Consider the following 26,065-nt stretch of genomic DNA (forward strand, 5'->3'; position numbering starts at 1 on the left):
CCCGAATTCACAGTAGCCCTTTACATCTCGAGCAATTTACCTTGAATTGGATTAATATAAGCATAAAAAGAAAGATATGAATTTGATTATGGATCAATGTAAACTTTTAAACTTTGGTTGGCAACAAATCTAGGCAAGGAAGAAAATTTTTAAAATATTGAATTACTATAAGATAATTTGCTATTGAATGTAATACTATGGTGGCTAACACAAACACATTTAGAGTCTCCTTGTTTTGATAACACATAATAGTAGTTTTTTCTTTCTTACCTATTTTCCGTTATTGTTGTATTTTTAATGATGAGAGCAATGATCATTTGAGGTTTAACAATACTTTTAAGTTTTGTTATTTTTCAGCATACATAGATTGTATGTTCTCCTCATTTTCATCCCACATAGACAAAGAGAACAACCGTCTTAAACATAGCACTATTGCAGAATTCAGAAAAGAGACAAATTTTATCAGCTTATGTGAAACATGGCGATAATAACTCTGTTTAGCAGAACACATAGTTCTAATTCTACTCTTTCACTTCAAATAAATATTTCCAATTTCTTCACACTCAAGCCTTATGTGGAAAATTACGTTTTTAACATTTGTTTACATTCAATCATGCCACATCCACAGTTGGGTGGCTCTTTGCTCCACAAGGCATTCACAGTAAGTTATATATTCGATCTAAACACAGAACATGTCTTTTTTTCTTTCTTTCTTTTTTTTTTTTTTTTTTTTTTTTTTCAAATTTAATGTTTTATTTGAGCATAAAAAATCAACGAAAATACTATTACAAACTGAATTCTTTTTACACAAAAACACAATGACAAAATCACTAAAATCAATGGCATTCGTTGGTAAAAGAAAATCATCCAAACCTTACGATGAATCACCTGAAGAGCACGCTATTTCAAACAGAAATATGACAGATCAGCTTACAAAACAAGAGATATGAGGATACATTGAAAAATTCAAGTCTATTTTCATTAATCCTTCATGTTGTGAATAAAGGAATATAATAGCATGAATAAAGTGGGAATTGATTCAAACACGCCTTGTACATATTAGTTCAGTATCTGGGTAGATGCCAGATACCTTTAGATTGTAACTGTCCATTGCTTACATTCAGTATGCTGCCATCTGTCTCAAAGTGGAGGAATTCATTTGTCATCAAGACATTTTTTTCAAGCACTATGGATAATAATCAAGATAAGTTTATGAAATGCAAAAAATTCTGTGGTACTTTAATCATTGAACTTCATAATTTTTCCAGTTTGAAGACAATCATTAGACTTTAAACTAACTAAAATTAACAATAAATATTTTTTTAATCACATCATAATTCAGGTCATAAAGGGTTAAAAATGAATTGCAATTTTCATATTAATTACAGTAGTCAATATCTGGACTGACTCCATTTAATCAGAAAAACAACAATCGGATATTCATGTAGATATGAATGCTATGCTTAAATTTTCAATACATTTCTTGGGATAATAAAAACTATTTTTGAAAATATACAAGATGTCACCTATGAAATTGTTGATATAATACAATTCATTTGGTAAAAAATAAACTTCAGTCTATTTGTAACTTGTCCACCAAGTGTCACTCATGAATGTCCAACAATCTTTGTGTTTATACTGTAAACTATGTTATACAATAAAAAATGTTTAAAAATGGAAAATTCTTAAAATGTTTGGTTCATTTGGAAGATTTTAAATGAATTGCATGGACACTAACCTGAGCGAAAGATTCCCCTTCAGCAACCAAAAAGAGATTCTTAAATTTGTGATAAATAACTTCCGCCTTTTTCCTGATTTTTTCACTGCTTTTATACTTTCGGATCTAAAAAAGAAATTGAAAATAAGTTCAATTAGATTTACTTCAAAACGGACTTAGATAAACAGATTTTATTCTCCAGTAACAAGTTGAACACCAGTTTCTGTTTTTGCAGATAAATCAGAAAACGAATCAACCCGTTAGAAATTGATCAATTAATGTGAAATAATGGGCTGTGCTTAAACCTTGATATTTAAAGTCAGATTTTAAATTAAATTTTGAGATGGTTAAGATAATTTCTAAATTGCTTTTAAAGACCATATGCTACCAAGATTTATTGATATTTTCAAACCCAAACAGTAGGTAAAAAGATAGAAAGATTGCATATCTAAATTTCTTTTTTGTTTAGAATATTTTATTATTTTTCAGAGGAAAAAGAAAAGGTTTCTATGCTTTTTATCAGTTTAAGATTAACTATAAACCAACACTATTTAATTGTGATTCATATTATAGACTAGCAGACATTTTCAGAAATGTCTACAGCCCCCACCCAAAAAAAAACAACATACGCTTACAATTGCACTCAGCTTGATAAATACGAAAACAAAGTATACGTGTGTAGCTAACAATTGTTTACAAAAATATTTGATATGCTGGCAAAATTGGAATGCCATTTTTTGCAGGTTTACTCATCACATAGATATGAGTGCCAGGTTTGAATTTTCAATACATTTGAGATAATGAAAAATATTTTTTTAAATATACAAGATGCCACTTTTTAATAACACTATTTTAATGTGACCCTTTTATATACATTTACAAAAGCTTTTAGTAAAATTATTTAAACCAAATACAAGGTGAGTTTTTAATGTAAGGAACAAAACATTTCAACAAAATAGATTTAAATAGATTTTTTAAAAAAATAAAAATATCAACCCAGAGTGCCTCATTTTGGAGAGATTGTTCCTCCCAAAATTAAAAAAATAATAAAAATGCTGGCTATTAAAAAGTTTATTTTAAATAGTTTTCTTAAAATGTTTTGTGTCAAAGTGCAATAGAGTATCAACTAAAGACTTAACTTTTAAAAGTTGATTTTTAAGGGTATTCGACCATTTTGAACAAATATCATTAAACAATTATGGCCGACCAATAGTTTTTATGATATTAAGGCTTTTATTATCTAATGTAATCTCTATTGTTTTCACTGGTTGCCATGTTTGTTTTTGCACAAACGCATTCAATTTTTGTGCACTTTTTAAAAGTTTTTATTTTATTTGTTTTTATTTTACAAAGCTACCACTTATCAAGGCCCAGAAACCACTCGAGGATAAGGGTTAATGAGTGTACAGTAATTAATGGGACAATATTGTAGTAATCATTGGTAGTGGAAATTTGGTAAATTGGATTACTTAAGAGGATGACTCATTAAAAACTTGTTTACATTGAACTTGAAGACAACCATATTGTAGTCAGCTGGAAAGCAAGGAAAATGGAACAGAGTTCCACAGGTATACAGTTCTAAGAAAGAAGCTTTGTTTATGGAATCTACGTTTAGGTTTAAGCACAGTGGGAGGAAATTATTGGTTTCAACTAGATGAGTGTCTTTTCATAAGTCAGGTCAGACAAGCACTTGCCATGAAAATAACAATAAAGCAGATGTCTCTTCTGTAGGAAAGAGGTTGCAGGGAAGAGAAAAGGGCATCCCCTACTAAGCTACGAATTCTATTTTGAACTCTGTCAAGGCAGGATGAGATTTGTCTAGTAGCTCCTGCCCAGATGTGACAACAGTACTCTATCCTTAGACGTACTTGGCTCTTATACAGATAGAGAATTGCATCAGCAAGGAGATATCTACTGGAATTGTAGAATGATCCCACCATTTTTCCAGCAACCTTGGCAATGAATTTGATGTACATGTTCCATTTCAGATCAGGAATAAAGGTTAGACACAGAAGCTTGCCAATCCCAAGACGAAAATCATTCATTTCAATTGATGTCAGACGGAGATCAGAGCGTTGATGATGTAAAGTTAAACAAACACCCTCACTTGCGCTAATGGCATTTAAACCTTTAGAGGTCATTTAATGCCAAGAAAAAGTTTGTTGATAAAGAAAATTTTCAATTTCTTAGAAAGATGTTTTAAATTTCTTGAAAAGTTTATCTTCAGAAGCAAAATGCTTTAAATTTCCTAAAAAGTTTGTTTTCATTTCAGATGTAAAAAGTTTTTGAAAATGTGACTTGTTTAGTTTGCACAAGTTTGAATAAATTTGTTCCTTTTAATTACTTTACAATTTGTTGAGGCTCCACTTCTTGGAACATTTTTACAATGCTTGCTGTTCCAAAATATTTCTTCCAGATGTTTTTGCGTCTTCTATACTGTCAGAAATATTTGATTGTTATTTTTTGGTTTCAGAGTGTGCAGCTTGGTGCTTGCTCTGCTTCGATTAGGTAGGAATGAGTTAGTTTTATGCGTGCGAACGATTTGTATTTGGTTCAGTACAATCTCCTCTCTTCTTCCCTTCAAAGCCTTTTGTTTTACACTTCTGATTCTTTGCTGATGCAATTTGTTCTGTGTACTTATTCTATTCTTCTTGCTGTTTTCCAAATATTCATTGATTTTTCTTTTCAGGTCTGTCTGTGGTATTTTGATTTTTTTTTTTTTTTTGATTTAATGGTTTGTGGCTTCTCTAGCTAGTTTGTCTGCTTTTTCATTTCCTGGGAAACGTTGCTGGATATACAAGCTATTACAATTATTTTACCTTTTTCAGTTATTTCATTATATTCCTGTATAATTTCTGTGATGAAAGAGTTTTTAGTTTTTTCCTCTTCAAGGGCCATGATACATGTTAGGGAGTCTGTATATATATGATAAATTTTTTGGTTGTTGTTGTTGTCTTTAATTTATTTGAGTGCCATTTTGGTGGCTTGTAGTTCAGCTGTATATACTGAGGTATCATTGAACAGTTGTATTGGTATTGGCTTTGCCCATCTGTATATGTTGCACCTGTTCCATTTATCGTTTTCGACCATCTGTGTATATTTCTTTATATTTTTCTCTAAGTTCTCTGAAGTTGCTTCTATTTGTTAAATTATTTGTAATGTTTTTCTTATATTTAGTGAGTGTTAGGTCAATGTTTGGCTTATTTAATGTCTATAATGGTCTGCCATTTATTTTTTATGTAATTATGTTGCCTGCTTTTTCATTGGTTTGAGGTATTATTTATTTAATTCTGTGTCCAACGGAGGGCATGCTTTTTGATTTCCATGAATAAAAGTTTGTAAATTGTAGGTTGAAAGTTTCATATGTTGGGTTTCCAGATTGCTTTGCAGTTTTGTTGCGTACTACAAAGCTAGTTTTTCCAATCTTAAATGTAGAGGTGGGTCATGGGCTTCTACATGCAGACTTTTTATTGGTGAGGTTCGATAGTGTCCCAGGCTAAGTCTCACACCTTGATTCTGTATGGCTAGTAGTTTTTATTTTGCAAGATTTGTGTATGGCACTGTTTATGGCACAACCATAGTCCAGTTTGGATCTGATATGTGTATAGTATATTTTCAACATTATAGACTGGTCTAGATGTTTATTGCTTTTAATTATTTTTGTTTTAAGTTGCTAATGTATTCCTTGAAGTTATGAGCAAGTTATAGAAGAAGTTATCAACGAATAATGTGTTTTTTTCAAATTAACGGTTTTAGTTATATCATTGATTTTAATTAGAAATAGAGGGACGGATAGCATACTACCTTGTGGTACTCCTGTTTCTTGTATGTATTGGTCTGGTGTTATGTTTCTCAAACATACTTAATATGTTCTGCAAGATAGGAATTTTTGGATAAACATTGCTAGGTTTCCTCTGATTCCCATATTATGAATATCTTTATGTGGTGTCATACGCTTTTATAAGATCAAAAAATATTTAGACCACATGATGGTTTCTTATTAGACCATTACGGATGAATGTTTGTAGTCAAATAAGGTGGTCATTAGTACCTTGGTCTTGTCTAAATCCATTTTGATGTCTGGAGATGATGTTATATTTTTATAAATGCCACATTATATTGATCATCCTTTCCATTGTTTTTACAGATACAACTTGTTAGAGGGACGGGACAGTAATCGGTAGGGTTGGAGCAATCCTTTCCTGGCTTAGGAATCGAGAATATATTGGATTCGAGCCAGTGTTTCAGGAGGTTGTTAGACCATCATATGTCGTTAATTATCTGTAGGAAAATGTTGAGGGAGGTGTCTAACAAGTGTTTGAGAATTGATAGTGGATATCGTCTGGTCCAGTGGATGTATCTTTACTTTTATGTATCGAGTTTTCTGAGTTCTATTATCGTGAATGAATTGTTATAGTATTCCTTGTTATTGGATGTGAAGTTGAGTCTTTCTTTTTCTGCATTATTTTTACATTTTTGGAATTTAGGGGAGTAGTGGTTGGATGAAGAGTTTGTCTTCCATTTCGTGTGTTTATATGGTTTATCAGTGTTTCAAGTTTTTCCCCAGTTATTTCTCGTGTTTTATTTTGTTGTGGCGTGTTGTTTAGTTTGGAAACATAATTTTGCCAGGCTGCTTTTTTTTTTTTTATAATGTAACGCGTTTTTGCTTGTGCTTGTTGGTATTTTTGAAGGTTAGTTTTTGTAGGATGTTGCTTGAAGAACTTTAAAATTTTTTTTCCTGTTGGTTATTGCCCTTTGCATTCTGTTGTGAACCATGGTGTTAATTTTGGGTGTAGTTTAGTGGAAGATTTTGGATTGTTTTGATTGCTATTTCTTTTAGTATATTGGTGAAAGCTAACATTGTATTTAATTTGTTAACTTTTCTGAGTTGTTTTATAAGATCTTAAATTTTGGTTTTATTTAGTTTGTATTTAAGTGGAATGTAGATCAAACAAATAGTTGTTGGTCGTTGGAGTGAAGCTTTAATTGCTATTGCTTGAAGGTTTGTTTGGAGTTGTAATTTCATATGTGATATCTTTTTTTATTATAATTGAGATGCCACCTATTGGTTGATTATCTCTTATCTATTTGTTTGGTCGTATCCGTTGAAGGCAATATCGTCCGTTTCTTTAAGCAGGGTTTCACTATTATATGTTCCATTTCTTCATAATTTGGTTTTGCCTCTCTGCAATTCCACTGTATTTTTTTTTTATTCATTTGTATGATAAGGTTTTTGGTGATCTATCTTAAAGTTGGCTATTAACCCCTTTGTATTCTTATGAGTTATTTAGGTTTCTAATGGTTCTTCTATAATTCTTGTTTCCTTTAGATATTTTTTATAGCTTGCTGTCATCAATCAGTTGTTCTTGAGGTTCTCGTTTTTTAGCATGTGTCTTTTTTTTTTCTTTTTTTTTTTAAAAAGAATTTTTTTTCTTCATTTTTATCCATGAAAATTTTTTATATCAATCTCCATCTCTTTAGAAGTAGAGGGTCTGTCTCTTGATGGAAAGTGTCCCTGGTGACAAATTTTTTTTTTGTTTTGGTCTGGGGCTTTTTGATTTACTCTGTCTTGCCGATCTTTCTTGGCTAACAGGTTCAATTAGTTCAAATCTATTTTCGTTTTCAGTTAATACTAATTCTTTTTTTTTGTTTGTTGTTATGGTTTTTGGAAACAGGTTTTTTTGTTTCCTTGTACTATTTCCATTTTTCCCGGTGTTGTGGTTTATTTTTAACATCTGCTTTCGTCCTTGTTAATGATTTGAATCTGTCACATTTTTGGAGTGTGTGTAGTTTCTTTAGTGGTTGATTCTCTAATTTTTTGGATTTCCTTTGTTTTGTTTCCATTTGTGCTGGGTTGTTCATTTCTGATTTTTATTTGGCTGTTAAGATTTATTTTAGTTCAAATAAAAAGAATTCCAATTCTTTGAGTATATTTTTTAGTTCTTTTGTTATGTTTGGGGTTTCTGAAGGTTGGTTTAGACCATTGTAGTTGTGTATTTTGTTTGCTTATTGGGTTATTGTTGTGTATGTGTTTTTGGTGTAATTTGTTACTTCTTTACGGGCTCCTTAGAAGCTCATGTTTGTTTTTTGTTTTTGTTTTTTTTGGGGGGGGGTAGTTTATTGTCAGAATTTCTTTCTCTTGCTTGTGTATTTTGCAATTTCTCGAGCGAAAGGGGTGATTTTCTAGGCAGTTTGTACATTTCATTAGAACAGTCTTCTTTGTGATTTGGATCTTTTTGACTACATTTTCTACATGTTAGTTTCTTTGGCACTGGTTTTTGTTATGCCCAAACTTTTGCCATTTATAGCATTGAAGTGGGTTTGGAATGTATTGTTCTACTTTGATTCTTTCATAACCTATATTGATTGTCTCTGGTATTTGAGGAGTTAAATGTTTATATGTAGGTGTTTGTGTATATTACCTCCCAAGCTTTCCTTTTTTTGTTTTCCCTTCGTTTATTTTTTTTGCAGAACATGATTAAGTTTTGCAAAGGTTTAGAGGAGAAACCAACAATGTTTTAATGTACAGTGTATTTGCGTCAGGAAGCCAATATTCAGATTGGCCTGATCTGGTAGCACCAAGATGTAAAGATAGTAGCTTGGTCTTAGATGCATTAAAATTAACCTACCACCTCTTTCCCCATTGTACTATGTGCTTACGATCAAAGAAGAGAGAATAAGAGAGAACTTGGTCATTTACAGCGTTTGAAGTGTTGGCATAGATGGAGGATGTCATCATAGTTAGTACTCTATCACATTTTCACCCAAAACTTTTTAATTAAACTACACTGCATGTCAAATTATTAACGAGATAACATTTTTCATCAGTTTCAGAAACTTACCAGTAATTTCGTATCAAAAGCTTCGGAAACGTTGGCAATGCTGACCTGCACATACTGTGAAATTTTTGTACTGTTTCACGCAATGTAAACAACTTGCCATTGTAATTGCTGGATCCACAGTATTTGAGGTGTGTCAAATTATTAAAAGGCAGTTTGTTTCGTCAATAAAATGGGCCGTAAAGGTGGTTTGAGTAGTTCTGAAAAAGAGTACTATTACAGAACAGCTAGCAAAAGGTAAAACTACCCTCGAAATATCAAAAATGATAGGAAGGTACCATCAAACTGAAGAATTTTGTCAAGGATCCTGCAAAGGTACGTTAGAGAGCTGATAAAGGTAAATCTAGAGTTCTTTCATGCCGTTCTCAACTCCAAATTAAACATGAAGTTGTTAAGAACCCTGGGCAGACAAGTTGAGAAATCTTTGACCAAGCTGGATTGAAGAATGTCTCAAAAAGTACTCGATGTCGCCTTCTGAAAGAAGTGGCAAAGTCTGTTAAGCCTGTGACAAAGCCTCCATAAAAGCAACATCACATACAAAACCGATTAAAATGGGCAGAGGACAACAGGAAAACGGATTTTTCCAAAGTTTTGTTCACGAATGAAGTACGTGTCACTCTTGATGGCCCAGATGGCTGGAGTTGGACGACATTGTAATCAGTGTTGGAATAATGATTATCGAAGGTACTTTAGGTGGTGGTGGGATAATGATTTGGTCTGGGATTGTCGGTGGTACTTTAGTTGGCCTATGGAGAGTCCCAGAAGGCGTAAAAATTATGTTAAATGCTTACATAGCTTTTCTGAAGGAGCATTTTGAACCATGGCTGAAGAAGTAAAGGTTGACATTCAGAAGAACCATTATTTTTATGCAGGATAATGCTCCCTCGCATGCAGCAAACAAAAGCAAAGAGTATTTGCAACAGCTGAGGTTCTCTGGGCTACGGAAGATGGAGTAGCGTGCGAATTCACCAGATTTGAACCCAATTGAGAAACTTTTGGAGTATCATGAAGCGACGCCTCTATGCAAGTGGACGCCAATTTAAGAGCAAAGATGAGTTGTGGGATGCTCTCCAAGAGGTATCGCGAGGAATAACTGTTGGCAAAAATCACAAATTTGACTAATTCTGTGGACCAACATCTTTTACAAGTCATTCATAAAAAAGAATCGCATATCCCCTACTCATTATGTCAATGTAGAAATTGCTATATAGTTATTGTGTTCTAAGGATTTTTCCTAGTTCATTTAATGTTTGAAAAGTATTTCAATAAACACGTTATGGGTATATTGTGTTTTTTTTTTTCTCAACCTCGTTAATAACTTGACACACTGAAATCAAAAGCTATTCCTATCTTTTGCCATAGTTTCGCTAATACTGCTTAAAATACTTTTATTTTCTGACTGGAGTAGCTGAATCATATTGTAAGCACTTTCTCAAAGTTTCATGGATTTTTATTCACTCGTTCCTTAAATATTTAAAAAAAATGTAAACTCGTTAATAATTTGATATGCAGTGTATTTAACTGTAATGCCTGGCATTTTATTTTTAAATCTGGAAAACCCACTATTCCAATCCACAGTGTCCCATTTAGGAAGAAACAAACTCCTAAAAATTAAGCACTCTGGATTGAGATTATATATATATATATATATATATAAAGCATATATTTTGTTTAAATATGTTTCACTCCTAACATTAAAAACTTACCTCCTATTTGGTTTAAATAGTTTTATTAAAAATGTTTTGTAAATGTATGTATGTATATATATATATATATATATATATACACACACACTCTACATAAAAAATAAATTTTAGTCGTGAAAATCTGGACATGTCTTATTTTATATTTGTTTAGAGACCTGTGCAAAGGTTAAGGTCAAACAGGTGTTTATTAAAATCTGTGCTTTTGATTTTCTCAGCCGATTGAGATCTTTATTCTTGTCTTGATCTCAAACAACAAAGTATGACTAATTAACAACTTCAAATATATTACTGAGCATCTTTAGTTACAACCAGAAATTAATTTTCAAACTAAAATAGACAATGGCTCAACACCAAATTCATTTATTTTTATAATGTCAAAATGTCTATATTTTAGTGAAACATATGTACAACACTGTTTAAAATGGATAATATTATAGACATTTGTAGATATTCAGAAAAAAAAAGTTTCAAAACCTGACAATTAGTGAATTTCCAAAAAAAAGGAAAAAAAAAGTAGGAATTAAATAAAAGACAACTTACTTTTTTTATTGTGTTCATTATGTCGGGGTTCTTCTTAAGCATTACCTGTGTTACAGGTAAGGCTTCCAAATCTTCCATGATAGCAATGCACTTATCCACATCCTAAAACACAATATATACTTTAAATCTTTATTTTAAAAGACAAACATCACTTTATTTTAAAATGTTTATATTTCCGATAATGTGTAAAATATACTTAATGTTTAGAGAGGTTATGAATTTTGAAAGAAATCTATGTTAAACATATTTCTAAAATTATAAGACTTATTTTTAGACAGAAGCATTGTACCAGTAGCTAGCCAATTCCTATACAAAGTTATCATTACCTTTTATCAAGTAGAACTAAATGTACTTGATTGTAGTCATCACAAAAGAGAGACACAAACAAAGATTAAAGTTTTCTGTTTAAATAGACTTTATCATATGTATGATGATGTATGAAATCAAAAGCTGAGCAGTGAGGGGGGTGGGGGAAAGAGAAAGATTTAATCAGCTTGGAAGTCACTAGGGATAAGCTGATTAAATCTTTCTCCCCTCTCATTGGTATTTGTAATGCAATATTCTGACATGTAGGACTAATTCTAATTATTTCACTTCTAATGACAATTTCCACTTTTCTGCTTAATCCATCCTTATGGAAATCTATTTTGCCTCAATTTTTACATATCCACCTCTAATCTTGCTTCAAAGTAACACACTAACGAAACTGTAAAAATCCCTAGCATAAAGATCAGAAAAGAAATCTTTCAAGGGGATAGTCTATCTTCTTTATTTTTCTGCCTAGTAACAGATCCAGTAAATAAACTACTCAATAAAAACCGGAGTGCCTACAATCTGAGCCAGAGCTGCCAATAAAACCCAAACAAAAGAGTCAACCACCTGCTCTTCATGGATGACCTGAAGCTGTATGTCAACTCTGATACCGGCTTAATTCAGTTCTTGCAGGTCGTACATAACTTCTCCAGAGATAGAGAAATAAAATTTGGTTTAGGTAAATGTGCCAACTGCTCCAGAGCTGGGAAGAAGATCAAAATGGAAAACATACAGTTTGATGAAGATACTGGTATCAAGGACGTAGAGCATCAGGAAAAATACAAATAGTTTGGCATAGAAGACACCAATTCAATTCAGCATGCCAAGATGAGAAAAAATTGGTAGTGAATATATATGCCGTATAAGGAAAAGGTGTAAAACAGAACTTACAAATGAAAACAAGGTGCATGCTATTAACCAACTAACCATGTCTGTGATAACATACAACCTTGGCATTGTTGACTGGTCACAAAGAGACAAACAAACTAGACACTAAAACATGGAAAATGTATCTGCACAGAGAAGCAGGAGGTATGGGTCTCTCAGAGATTGATCATATGCATCGTGCCATTATTGTGAGCACTAGGCAATATCTTATGAACTGCCCAAATCCTAAACTTAAGATGACACATTAACATCATGAAAGAAGAGACAGCAGAACATTTCCATCACAGAACTGGTCAAACATTTTGAACAAGACAGTCTTACAAATAAGACAGAATCAGAAAACAAGTTTGCTATGGAAATAGCCCAAAGGAATCACCAAAAATATACCAAGAACGTCCATTTAAAAAAACTGGAAGAATGGACCAACCAACAGCAAAATTTTCTGGGGGAATTCACCCAGATATAGATAAGGAAGATATAGATAAGGAATAAACTGGCTAAAAAAGGATCAAACCACTATAATCAGGAGATGATTATAAAAGCTACCTAAGATCAAGGCTTAATGACAAATGCTTTTAAGAAGATCAGTGGTTTCAGCAATGATAACAAGTGCAAATTCTGCCACACAAAAGTAGAGAGTGTAAGCCACCTGAAATCCAGCTGTAAGATGCTGTTAAGGGATGGCTACTATATGATGCGGCACAATGGAATGTGTAAATATCTCCACTGGATGATCTGTAAAACATTGAATATCGAATGTAGTAGCAAGTCCTAGGAACATAACAGAAAGAACAGTTGGAAATACGTCATACACCATCCATTATGACTATGCAATTTCTAAAGGAGACTATTAAACCTGACAAAGTGATGCAAGACAAAAAGCAGAAAGAAGCAACCTTAGTAAAAGTTACTGTCTCTGATGATGCTGGGTTAAACAGAGCTGAAAGAAAAAAGATAAAACACCAAGGTCTTATGCATGACATGAAAAGAACTGAAATCTTAGAAAGATCTCCATCATTCCAGTAATTATAAGGACAACTGGACTCATGAAAAATAATTTTAAAAACTACCTGACAAATATACCCGGTGAACTAAGTGTATGAGAGATTCAAATAATTACACTTAAAGGGACGGTTAGAATCTTAAAAAGATCTCTGTTGGAATATATAAGATAGCGGGTGAATGTCTTGCATCTGGTATGCCACATTCCCAGCTTGAACAAAATGAAAAAAAAAAAAAGAAGAAAAGGCTATTGAATAAATGTAACATTTTTAATTTAATCTAAAAACCAATGACAATACTTACCGTTTTATCTATTACTAAAGATTTCTTGATTTCCAGATCCATTTGTATCAATGTTGATTCTGTTTGTAAAACTGAAAGAAAATATTTTTTGCATATTAAATGAGAAATGAAAGTGTTTTTTTTTGTATTATTTGGATTATTCAGGCTACCATTTCCATCTTAGTTCTTATTTTTACAACATTTCAGTTAATCTAACCTCCGATCTTGTTCAGGTGCATCTTGAGAATATTTATATTGAACTCAAGTCATTATAGAATTTCAAATTAAAACTTGTATAAATGTTGTAAAAATAAAATGACAATAGTAGTTTGATCTATCCTTATCTTAAAAATTCCAAAAGAGAACAAATTTCATTTTAAAGTTAATCCAAGTTAAAACTTTCACACTTCATATTCATTAACTTATTTAATGTTACGTTGCTAACAATTTCATTCCAATCTTTTTTTTCGGCTTTTAAGTCAATCTGAACTTTCTTATGCTTTTGGTCAAATTTGTCACTATCTAGCATCCACATCACTTGACCAATCATTATGAAATTATATGTTTTGGCAAGTCTCAGAACTTACCAATACACATTTGTTTGGTTTCATCTCAGCATCCTTGAACATTAAAAAATTTGGCCGTTGTTGACATTTTCCCCAAGTGTCATATAGGCTATTGAGTCTGCTTGCATAAGGACAGCAATTCAAAGTTAATATGTGAACGTATGAGCATCTGTGGTTATAAGGAAGAAATAAAACAAATACCATGCATGTAGAATGTGACTTATCGCATTTAGAGAGGATGAGTTCAGTTTTATGCTCACCGTCTCTTCTATCCAGTCCAGCTATCTTCTCAACTAACTCGTGTTTACTGTGTAGGAATGGCCTTTAGTGAACATGATCTTGCTTAGGAACACTTTGTTGTCACTGGTTGTTCATTTTTTCAATTTCCTGTCATCCACTCTCTAATGTGAAAACATTTTCACACATCAAGTTTAATATCTTTTTTCTCACGTTTTTAAAACTTATATGATATGCTAATGCTATAGCAGCTGGGACAAAGAACTAACATTTAATGTCCGAGTGAGCTATTCAATATCTTTATATTCAACGTTTATCTGATAGATTTACATACAGTTTCTTTCTATCCAGTATTAATTTGGGATGGTCTTTGCTACAAATTTTCAAAATGACTACAAAATTTGTTTTAATAATGAAATCTAAATAAATTAGAGTAAGATTTTAAAATGGAAACACTTACATTGGATTTTTTCTTTTTTCTTTTTTTCATACTTTTCTTTTTTCTTTCTTTCCTTTTCTTCTTCCTTTTCAATTCTGTAGAAAAAAAAAATCTTAATCCACAAAACAAAAGAAAAGCAACATTTTGTTGTGATAGTTTTCATACAAAAATAAATCATGTGGTAACACCTGCAACTGTATCATGTAACTAGCTATATTTACTAGGCATTGATCAGGGCAAGATATATTCCTATGTAGTGTTATTTCCTTTGTATGGAGATATAAGAATTCTGTTCATTTGTGATAAGTTTTTAGAGTGATCTCCCTTGCTTGTTATTGTTGGTTATTTGGCCGGGAAATTTTTTTTTTAAGTGATAGGATTTGTTTAAGTTTTAGTTATTTTAGTTTTGGATTTCAGTAAATATTTTATTAATAGTACATAAAAAAATAAGTTATGTAATAGGTTGAAGTAGTTTGCTTGAAGCATTATTTAATGTGTATATAAGAAATTTAAGTTTGTAGAAGGAAGAACAATACAAAAGTAAGATCTTGCTTAATACTTTTATTTAATGCAGAGATGAGTAAAAAAAATAAATACTATATATTGAAATTCTATTTACTTAAAAAAGAACTGACAGTATACCAGAGGTTTTTTGCTCATCTGCATGCAATCATTAGTAACTTTTAATGTATAAAATATGAATTCTGTAAGTTGTGCCAAGAAATGTTTACTCCAACAATAAAAGGTGTTCCTTCATTTAGATGAGCACCCCTTTTATTCTAGCTTGATTCCCAGACAAACAACAGAATCGAACACGTAGATTTCAAATAGAATGTTCACATAATATGGTTGATCACGGACTTCATCTGCTGCCACAATGCTTTTTCATGGCATTGTGATTGTAATATTAACCAACTTAACACTAATATAAAAAATATTAAGTTGTGACAGAGGCAAGCAAGCTTTGCACAAAAGCTATTTTTAGTATTAAATATGTAAAAATTATAGCTGTAATTAGATTGTGCCACCCTTTTCTTAAACTAAAAAGACAATAGAAAAGGAAGAGATAAAAAAAGGATAAGAAAATTGAAGTAATAATTTTCATCTTTAGTTGCGTGATCAATTGAAGATATGTGAGACACTTAAAAAATGTCTTGTTACAAAAGAAAAAAAGTTACCAAATATTTCTTGAATATTGAATGAAATTCATTGTTCTACAAGCAAATATAAATACTAACATGCACTTTTAATTGTTAGCTACATAGAGACTTTTTGTTCAAAATATTTCAGTTGTTAAATGTGTTTGATATAAATAATTACAAGAAAATTAACAAAATAAAAGGTGTAAACGTTAAAAGCATTACCCACATTTCCTAGACTAAAAGAAAAACACTAGGATTAGTTACAGAAATACTGATGTTTAAATTCTGATCTGTTTACTTTATATTCGTTACATATATATTATGAAATATATAACTTAGCTTTGACATTAGCTGATAATCATGTTTTTACAAAGGATTTCAGAAAGTTGGAATACATTGTGATGTAATAGACTTTATTTTTAAATAATTCCATTCTCCCAGCACTTCCTCTTCATTCACCCTTTATTTACAACATTTGCGCTTCCTCCCATCATCTAAAACTTTCATGTACAGCTGAAGTGTGCATGCTGAAAAAACAACATCATTGCTAATATTATGGCAAAATGCCTTTAAAATCTATAATATTCTAGTTAGAAAAAAATGTAAAAATTTTCTGTACTTTAAAATAATTATAGCTTAAAAGACAAATTTTGATATTTTCAAACAAAAAAAAAAAAAAAAAAAAAAATTCAATTTACATTCTTCGATCTCTTTCCATTTTTTTCCTGCGTATCTCATCATCTTCATCGGCAGAATCCTTGCTTTCAGCAGCAGATGGTGTTGCTGGTTTATGGCTGCTGCTAGATCCACTTCCGGAGGATTTGTCAGCCTTTTTCTCCTTTGTCTTTTCCTAATAAAATGAAAATTTTAGTTGGAAGAAAGACTAACATCACTTAATAGCAACATATTATATACAAAAGCAGCATGGATAATGCAAAACTTCATGGCAAACTAAATAAAATATATTTTAATTTTATCATTATTTAATTGAATTTAGCTGCACCTACCAAGGAGTCTTACATTTTTGTTTCGCTGATCACTCCTTCCTAACTTTTGTAAAAAAAAAAAAAAAAAAAAAATCTTTGGAAAAATAGTTTGATGGAGAAAGTTTTGGTTTGGTTTTACAGAATATCAACCTTTTTTCCTTTTTTTTTTTTATTTAATGCCGAATTCCGTAATTTGTATTTTTTTTTTTTTTTGTCATGTTAGTTATTGTAACTTATTTAGCAAATCAAGCCAGCCTTTTTTTTTTGCATCATTAGGTGAGGTGTTTTTTTTTGGGGGGGGGGGGGGGGATTGAGTTAAAATTATATTCTTTTGTATAAATTTACTTTTTTCAGAAATGTTAGTATTTTTTTTTAAAATGGTTCTTTTCTATTGTTGACATTGTAAAAATTTTGCCGGATATGCGCGAGATCACCACACTCCAAAACCACAGAAATTGGCTTGGCTTTTCTAACTACACTGACACAGCTGGTAGTGTCATCCATAACTGCTATATCCCATTCCCGGACACAGACAGTAACATTCCCGACCAGTCTCCCAGATCGCTAGGACCAGCAAGCCTCACTTTTGGATCTATTTCTGACAACTGTTCCTGAGGATTGTGTAACAAATGCTCATTAACCACTCGGGAATGCTGATCAGGCTGTAATAATGAGACATTACTCTAAACTCCCGAACCCAAGTTGAAGAGCCATTGTTCAAAACGACACTGTGCTACAATAAGGCTGACTGGAATGCCATTAGAGATCACATCAGACTGCCCATGGGGAAATATCTTTTCTCTTCCAGCAGAACAGTGCGCAAATGAGACTACTGAATGGTTCAAAGCAGCAATTGAAGCACATGTTCCTACACAGAAGTTCTATAGTAAACCCCACTCTCCCCAATGGTTTACTTCTACATGCGCAGCTGCCATTGCTCAGAGGCAACATGCATACCGTACATTTATCCGACATAAGTCCTGTAGAAACAGACAAAGTATATAGAAGCTAGAAATAATTGCAAGAAAGAAGTAACAACAGCTAAGAGTAAATATATTGAAACCACCAGGAAACGCATTGAAGCGCAAAAATTAGGAACTCATGATTTCTGGAAAATCTACAATAGTGTAGTAAATAATGGGCTATCGACAATATCCCCACTATCAAACAATCATGAGGTTGTTTGCCTGGGCAACTGAGAAAGTTAACATGCTTGCCCGTCAGTTTGCCTCAAACTCTACCTTGGACCCAGCTAGCCATTCCCTCCTTAATTTTCCTCTGCGGACAGAAACTATGCTAGATGATCTGAAGATCACACCTTCCCAAGTACATGATATTGTAAAAAACCTAGACACCTCAAAAGCATGTGAACCTGGCCTTATCCCGGCTGTGTTATTAAAAAAATGCTCTGCTGAGGTCGCTCCTGTTCTCTCTAAACTCTTTAACAAATGCCTTAAGAATCTTGCTTTCCTGGCTGCTGGAAAACTGCTTCTGTGGTACCAGTTTACAAAAACTCTGGCGAAAGAACTGACCCATTAAATTATCGTCCAATTAGCCTCCTCCCTCTTTTCGCAAAAATATTTGAGTCCTTAATTAATCAAGCTCTAATCCAACATCTAACAGCTGCTAAACTTCTGTCAGACCACCACCATGATTTAGGCAAGCCCGTTCTACTGCAGATATTTTAACTGTAATCTCTGAACGTTTATACCAAGCACTGGATAAGGAAGGGGAGGGGAGAGCAGTAGCCCTTGATGTATCTAAGGCTTTTGACAGGGTATGGCACGATGGTCTTCTCATGAAAATAAAATCCTATGGTATTACTTAGCATAATTAGATCCTTCTTAAATGAGAAAAGAATCCAGGTTGTCCTCGATGAGCGTACATCCAAACAATTTGATATAAATACAGGTGTGCCTCAGGGATCATTCTGGGGCCTTCGTTATTTCTGATATTCATAAATGATTTACCTGATAAAATTGTCTCTGAGATGGGTATATTTGCTGACGACACCACGCTCTATAGCAGGCACATGGGGAAAACTAATGAGCACATATCTAAGGTAATGGCCAAAACCCTAGAGGAAGACTTTCAGTCTGTAGTGGAATGAGGTCAAAAATGGATGGTAATGTTCAATGCTGCCAAGACAAAGCTTGTTTCCTTTAATAATTACATGAAACCTTACCAACCACCAATAGCTATGGCTAGAGATACTTTACCTGAAAGCACTTCGTTCAAGCTCCTTGGCTTAACGTTCACAGGAAACATGAGTTGGAATAGATACATTGAGATTATTGCTAAGGCTGCTGCAAAGAAGGTGGGCTTTCTCTATCGTGCTAGATAGTTATTTACGCCTGAAAGTATCCTGTACCTCTACAAAGCCACCATTCGCCCATGTATCGAGTACTGCTGTCACATTTGAGCTGGTGCATCTGCTACTAGTTTCTCGTTCCTGGATAGGGTCCAAAAGAGAGTAGCCAACCTAATAGGTCCCGAACTGTTATCTAAACTTCAGCCCCTGTCCCACTGACGTTTTACAAGTATTTTAATGGTGGATGCTCTAACAAACTACAAGCCCTTGTACCCTCTCGACAAAAATACTCCCAACAAACCTGACAAGCAGCAAAGTCCCACCCCTATACAGTTGAGATCCCTAGATGTAAGAAAGCCTTTTACTCTAATAGCTTCTTCCCCAGAACTGCAGGACTTTGGAATTCTCTTCCGGTTTCCTGCTTCCCCAACTGTACTGACATGCAGAAGTTCAAGTGTAATGTAAACAGACATCTTGCTGCTAAACTCCTTACATAGTACCCCCGCAAATTATGTCCCTGATAGTAACCCCCTACATCAAAGTGGTAACGTGCCTTGTTTGGGGTGGAAAAAAAAGAAAGTGTTTTGCCGTAAAAGGTTCTTGACATGCCAAACATTCTAGAGGAAAAGAGTGGGTTATGTGCGTGCATACTATGCAAATGCAGGACAAAGCCACTTCCTCCTTGAAATTTTCTGAAATCTGGTAACCATTCTTCTATTGAGGGTTTAATTTGACAATTATTCCATTGTTCTTGCCATTTCATCGTAATAAGATTATTAATTAGTTCTTTGTAGTCTGAATGTGGAATTATATTGCTTACATTGAGTTTTAGTGCGTTTTTGGTATGTATGTTGGCTTTTTCATTGCCATGAATTAAAAAATAACTGGGGATCCCAACAGAATTTGATATTTTTGTTTTGTGAAAGAGTGTATTCTTTGTAATAGGTTAACGAGTAGTAGGTTATTTAAGTTTTGGTTCTTTAAGGATTTGAATACTGATATGCAATCTGAAAAAATTATAAATTTGTTGTAGGTGAAGTCAGGCGTATTTTTCCTTAATGTTAAGGAGTTTTTCTTGACAGTTTAGTGGATGAGTTTGATTTTTTGGGAGCTTTTTTAGTTTAAGGATAATTTCAGACTATTTTAGCAGCCAGGATGGAAAGCTTAGTTGGTTAACATTATGGATTCTGATACCTGCGTCTTCCACTAGTGGTTTCATAGAGAGATCAAAAGGTTGTACTTTTGGGTCAAATAGGTTTTGGTATTGAAGATGCAGTTATGGGTTGGATTTGTTGGTTGTGATTTTTTCCTATTATAAAGAGAGTAATCTAGTGGGTTTGCAATACAGTTGTAGACAGTATTATCTGGACAAGAAAGAATTTTGGTCAAGTATTGTAAGATTAGTTTGTTGCTTCAAATTGATAATGGGGGTTCATTGGCTTCTGCATAGAGACTATTGATGGGGGAAGTTTGGAAGGCTCCCAGTACAAGAGTGAGGCCCTGATGCTGAACGGTGTCTAATGTCTTTATCTAAGACTTTCTGGTGGCACCGTAAATGGAAGCTGCCATAATCTAGTTTTGATAACACTAGTGATCTATATAATTTCAATAGAGTTTGTCAGCTTCCCAATCTGTGTGGACAATGACTTGCATTAGCTGGAGAGTATTGTTACATATATTTTTTAGGTGTTTGATGTGAGGGATGAATGTAAGTTGTTTTTTTGTTCATCTACAACAGGAATCTGGGTATCCTCCAGTTTTTCTTTTAAAACTGGATCTGGGTGCAGTTTTCTAAGCTGACAAAAACGCATGCATTTTGTTTTGTCAGTGGAAAATTTGAACTCATTCTCAGTTGTCCATTTTTTTTATTGGTCGATGCATTGTTGAAGTTAATGCTCAATTATGTGGGTATGCCTTGAGCTGTATGCAATTAGAAAATAATTGACATATAGTGAACAATCCACACATTGGTTTATGCATCCAATGATATTGTTGATTTTTAGGTTAAATAATGTTACAGACAAAATACTTCTGTGGAACTCCTATTTCCTGTTCCTTAATGTCCGAGAGGCATGTTCCTACACAGACATCAAAGTTTATTGTTAATGAAGTTGTTGATGAAGACGGGTAGTCTTCCTTTCAGTCCAGCTTCTGAGATCTTTCATACCATACTTTCATGTTCTTACAAAGAACAAAACGAAGATATGATACTAACCCTAAGTCTAGAATCATTTTAATTTTGATCAAAATTTATTAGTTGAATTTGATTCCAGGCAATGTCTAAAATTTAAGGAATTCTCAATTGGTGCTAATTACTATAGATCAATTCAATTCAATGAAAATCTGAAATCTTTGAATTTAGAAATGGGAGGTTGTGCCTATATTAAAACCCTTCAGGACACCTCAAAGATGAAACATGGAGGATATTTATTAATCTAATTCTTATAAATATTGGAAGTATCTGATTTTTACAGCGCGCCCTCTCAACCCCTTCACATAAAGTTATATTGAACTAAACATAGCCCACACTTGAACTAGGTTCCAAAGTTCATAATGATGGGTTCATTAGTTTAGAAGTGAATCTTGTATATACAAATACATAAAAATACTTAACTTTATGAAGATAAACATATCAAACTGAATTTATGATTTTGTGGGGGGGAAAAAAAAATTCTAGTGAGTGTGTAAGTGGAAGGAGAAGCTAACAACACTAACATTGAACATGACACTCACCTCCCCAACATGGCACAAATATCAAAATATATTCATGATGAGGGGAATTTTTATAATTTACCTCTTTATTAACCTTTTCTTTCAATTTTTCCTTTTTGTTATCTTTTGCTTTAGCTTTACTTTCTTCTTGTGTTTTGTTCTGCAAGCATAAAAAGAATTATATTTCAAGAAATCATAGCTTTTAAGAAAATAGATTTCTTTTTTAATCAAAAGTTTATAGATTATTATTTATGAAAAAAATTAATGGAATACACGGTTCAGAGCTGGGAACAGTAGTTTCTGTGATTACTCAACTTTTCCTGGGCAGTGTAAAAGTAGATATGGCTAATTACATACACATATCAAATCATTACAGTGTCATGCATCCTCCTGACTCGCACATCATCTTGCTTTATCCTCCATCACACCAAGTAGGTCATCATAAGTGCATTGTGAGTTATCTGCTGTTTGATGTTTGCTCTGTATGGTCTCCCCACTGAGCCACATCCTTGTTTTGACATCCACAAAAGAATGCTGCTGATGATTTTATCCTTAGATTCCTAACCGTGACCAATAAATCTAGTCTTTCTTTGATCAGGGCTGAAATCAGAAGATATCCGTAGAGTTACTCTCTTGTGGAGTGCTGCCTCTAGTTGTTAAGAGCAGCTTTTAGCATTCTAATGTACACCATTTTTCTTCTCCAATCTTTTGATAAAAATCAAGATGTTACTTCCATATATCAGAACAGATGTAACAATTGCTTCAAAATTAAGTTGTATCTTGATAGGAAGAATTGACTTCCAGATAACTTTTATCTAGCCCAGTTCAGGCTTTGTTGATTCGAACATTTAGTTCACTGTGCAATTTTGTTTTACAACTTTACAGATATCTCCATATTGATTAAGGAGAATGTGTTCTGTATTCTTATGTTGACAAGAAGCCTTATACAATTTATCATTTTGAGATAGTGTCTACTTTTTTTATTTTTAGTTGTCTCAGCAAAAATTGCAAAGTCATCAGCACAGCCTGGTATAAATATAAGAACTTATATCCATCAGCTCTCTAGGTTGTGAATAGAGGAAGAGCCACTTGATACAGAAATCAGTTTCGAATACACAAAATAAGCAGTGCTAGACAAAATCAGAGACTGCCCTTTGACAAGGCATAGCATCATGTCAGGGTTATGGTGAAACTGAGAAACAGCTTGGTGGATGTGTGCTTCCAGTAGATGAACTTGTATGTTTACGTTATCTTCCGAGAAAAATAAATTCATTTTCTGCCATCTTTTTTTAGTGTTTGTTAAATTCAAATATCTTTACACTTTTAATGACCATATATTGAATCACTGTGTCTGATCAAGAATTTAAATCTTATTTTAATATTTTTGAAAAAATAATCACTGATGAAACATCCAGATTTCATGTAGACATTCACAAAATCACAAATATGATTACGATGATTGCTATAAATTTAAAAATAACATTTTATATTTTTGTGCTTTGAACCTTATTAAGATTTATGAAAGAAAAGATAATTTTATGTTAGGAAATAAAAATGAGGATTCAATATGTATTCAGCAAAAATATAAAAAAAAATTACCCTTTTATTCTTATTTTCTGTTGCTTTGTTTTTAACTTTCTCATTCTGAAGGCTTTGGGTTTTATCTTTCTTTTTACTGTCGGGCACATCTTCATCTCCTCGGTCATCATCACCTTCACTGTCATCCTCTTCTAGGATTTCCCTCTTCCGTTTTGGCGGAGCACCTCTTCTTCTCTTTGGGGTAATTATTACCTCCTCCTCGTCCTCCTCTTCTTCTTCCTCCTTCTCCTCACCACTACCTCCTTCTTCTTTTGTTACGGCAGGTGTAGAAACAGGGGTAGGAGGAGGGGAACCAGGAGTTGTTTCAGTCTTAGATTCATCAGCTTTCACAACATCCTCGCTTTTCTCATTTGTAGGAGTCTTGCTTTCTGTTTCAGAATCTTTTTTCTCTTCAGAAGATTTTTTATCTTCAGTTTCAGAATCAGATTCTGCCTTTTTACTTTTCCGACGACCTTTATTAGGAGTTGGTTCCTAGTAAGTGAAAAAAAAAAAAAAGAAGAAGAAAATTAAAATGATAAACTAAAATTGTTAGGAAAAAAACAAAAACAGATGTGCTCTGTATAGGTGATCACATTTTAAAAATTTATTTATAAGCTCTATCTATTCAGTATTGCCAGAGTTTTTTCTCTTTATTACTTCTCGTAATTCTTTTTACTTCTATATATAATTCCTCTAACAGGTAAAATAAATCCGCTCTAAATAGAATAGTTTTACATTAGTTTTATTTCCCCTTTAGAAGATTGATGGCAACCCCCTGGTCTAAGGAGACTATATCATTCTCAATGTAGTCTGTTGCACTGCAGCATCTGCTGTAACTATAAAGTCAAAACTGGAGTTGTCTCTCTAGATGCAGTCCTGGGCAAGGGATAAGAAAATGTAGGTTTGCCCAGCTGCCAGGGTCTCCCTCTCAGCATTGCAGATGAAAACCGACGAAAAGACAAATCAATATGGTTGCAGGAGTTGCCAGAAAAGTGCTGCAGTGCTTCACCATCTGCCTAGCGGGACTTCAATCAGGATTTTTTGTCAGGGTTTACCCCCTTAACCCTTGACTTTACCACAGCATTCACAAAGTGGAGCTCTTTGCTCATAGCTGGTGAAAATTTGAAAATATTCCCAATTTTGAGGAAAATAACAGATCCTCATCATAGTTATAATAGTATCAAATTAAAAACAATTTCCTTAAGTGATTCTTCTTAAAAAGAGTTGGGTGAAAGTAACGCAAATTCTGTAATAGTGTAAATTTGAAAATATTTCCAATTTGGAGGAAAATAATGGAGATCATCATAGTTACGGTTGTATCAAAATGAAAATTAAAAATCATAATGTATCCTTATTCCAATTTTGATCAAAATCCATGACATGATTTTAATTATAGAAATGTCTAAAATTTAAGATTTATATACTTGTTCGTTTGTTACTAGGCAAATAATCTTTAAAAAAAAATTAAAAAGAAAACTACTTTAATGATTGCTTTGAAATTTTGCTATAGCATTTAAATCACATACATGCATGTTTATACATACTTAATATTAAAAAAATATTTTTTTAAAAATGTTTTGAGACCAGTCAATTTGCAATGAATGTGACATGTTTTCGGTCATGCTTTGCTCCCTCCACCCTTTCTTTAACATTTCTTCTTTGATGGCCTTCCACTACATAAATATTTTAAAAAGATTTGTTCGTTTTTAATTGTTGTTTTTTCTTTTATTGAATTGTCAATAAAACATTAACTTTCATGCAAACAAAATTGGCATAATGTACTATTTTAACAATTTTTTTTTATGGTTTAAGATGCTCATGTTGGCTCTTTTAAAGAGATTCATTCATGTGTTCAGACAAGAATTTTGGACACTTAAATCAATACTGCTTCAAAGTTTAAAACAGAATAAAAACACTGAATATTCCTTTTTTACCTTTACAGTCAATCTTATAATTTAACATTACAAAAAAAAAAAAAAAAAAAAAAAAAAAAAAAAAAAAAAAAACTTAGAAAGGAAAATTCTATGACAACTGCCGAAAAATTGTAATTTTCATTAAGCATAACATGTTCTTTTACTCTCATGAATATATCACATGTAATTTTTTGCATATTTTTACCTATTCTTTTAAATATATTCATTTTCACAGTAATGAATGAATGCAGAATACACAAAACTTTTTTTTATTAAATATTTACTTAGTTTTGTTTTTCCTATTTATTATACTAATGTAATTAGATGTATTAAAAATATTTTACATTAAACATGTAAACATTTATTCGATAAAAATGTTAACAGATATTATCATTTATTTTATTTGAAAGTAATATTTTTTCTCTTAACAAATGTGGAAAAATAAGCATATTTATTTGTATAAAAAAATGGTGTAAGTTCATAATTACACTTATTAAAAAACAAAAATACTGAAAAATCTTTGATCTTATCACAGTACAAAATTGTCATATTCCAAAAAATATGCAAATTGATCAAATATTGTTTTTACTAAAAAAAAAAATTACGAGTTTTAGTGATTTTACTACTACACCATTGGAAATAAAGTTGATTACACTTCGAATTGAGTTATTTCCCCTTATTTATTTTATCGGATTTCATCATGGTGGACTAAGACTTACAGTCGTCAAATTTGATTTTGTTAAAAAAACTACTTGATCAAATTACATTATTATTTTTATTTCATTTTTGTAAATTGTACAGACATTTCTGCATTTTCTTGACTTTAAATTGTCGCCAGAAATGCAATTCTAGACTTGTACCAAAACATTTTTTTCTTTTCTTTTTTTTTAATGAA

At 32.4% G+C, this 26,065-nt stretch overlaps 1 protein-coding gene across 1 annotated transcript in view; it reads right to left on the bottom strand.

The window, feature by feature from the left end:
* LOC145245967 (uncharacterized) overlaps window positions 1-26,065 on the bottom strand; it is a 163,415-nt gene that overhangs the window by 7,689 nt on the left and 129,661 nt on the right. Inside the window, exons 11-17 of the mRNA XM_080107747.1 lie at window positions 23,279-23,749; window positions 21,762-21,839; window positions 16,369-16,520; window positions 14,550-14,623; window positions 13,308-13,378; window positions 10,803-10,904; window positions 1,739-1,843 (exon numbers count right to left, since the gene is read on the bottom strand). Of these exons, the coding sequence (XP_079963873.1) occupies window positions 1,739-1,843; window positions 10,803-10,904; window positions 13,308-13,378; window positions 14,550-14,623; window positions 16,369-16,520; window positions 21,762-21,839; window positions 23,279-23,749 (1,053 nt within the window). The remainder of the gene's footprint in view (window positions 1-1,738; window positions 1,844-10,802; window positions 10,905-13,307; window positions 13,379-14,549; window positions 14,624-16,368; window positions 16,521-21,761; window positions 21,840-23,278; window positions 23,750-26,065) is intronic.

The sequence above is a fragment of the Euprymna scolopes genome, chromosome 23, assembly GCF_053919585.1.
Source record: "Euprymna scolopes isolate OS-2025 chromosome 23, ASM5391958v1, whole genome shotgun sequence".
In the NCBI taxonomy this organism is placed as follows: domain Eukaryota; kingdom Metazoa; phylum Mollusca; class Cephalopoda; order Sepiida; family Sepiolidae; genus Euprymna; species Euprymna scolopes.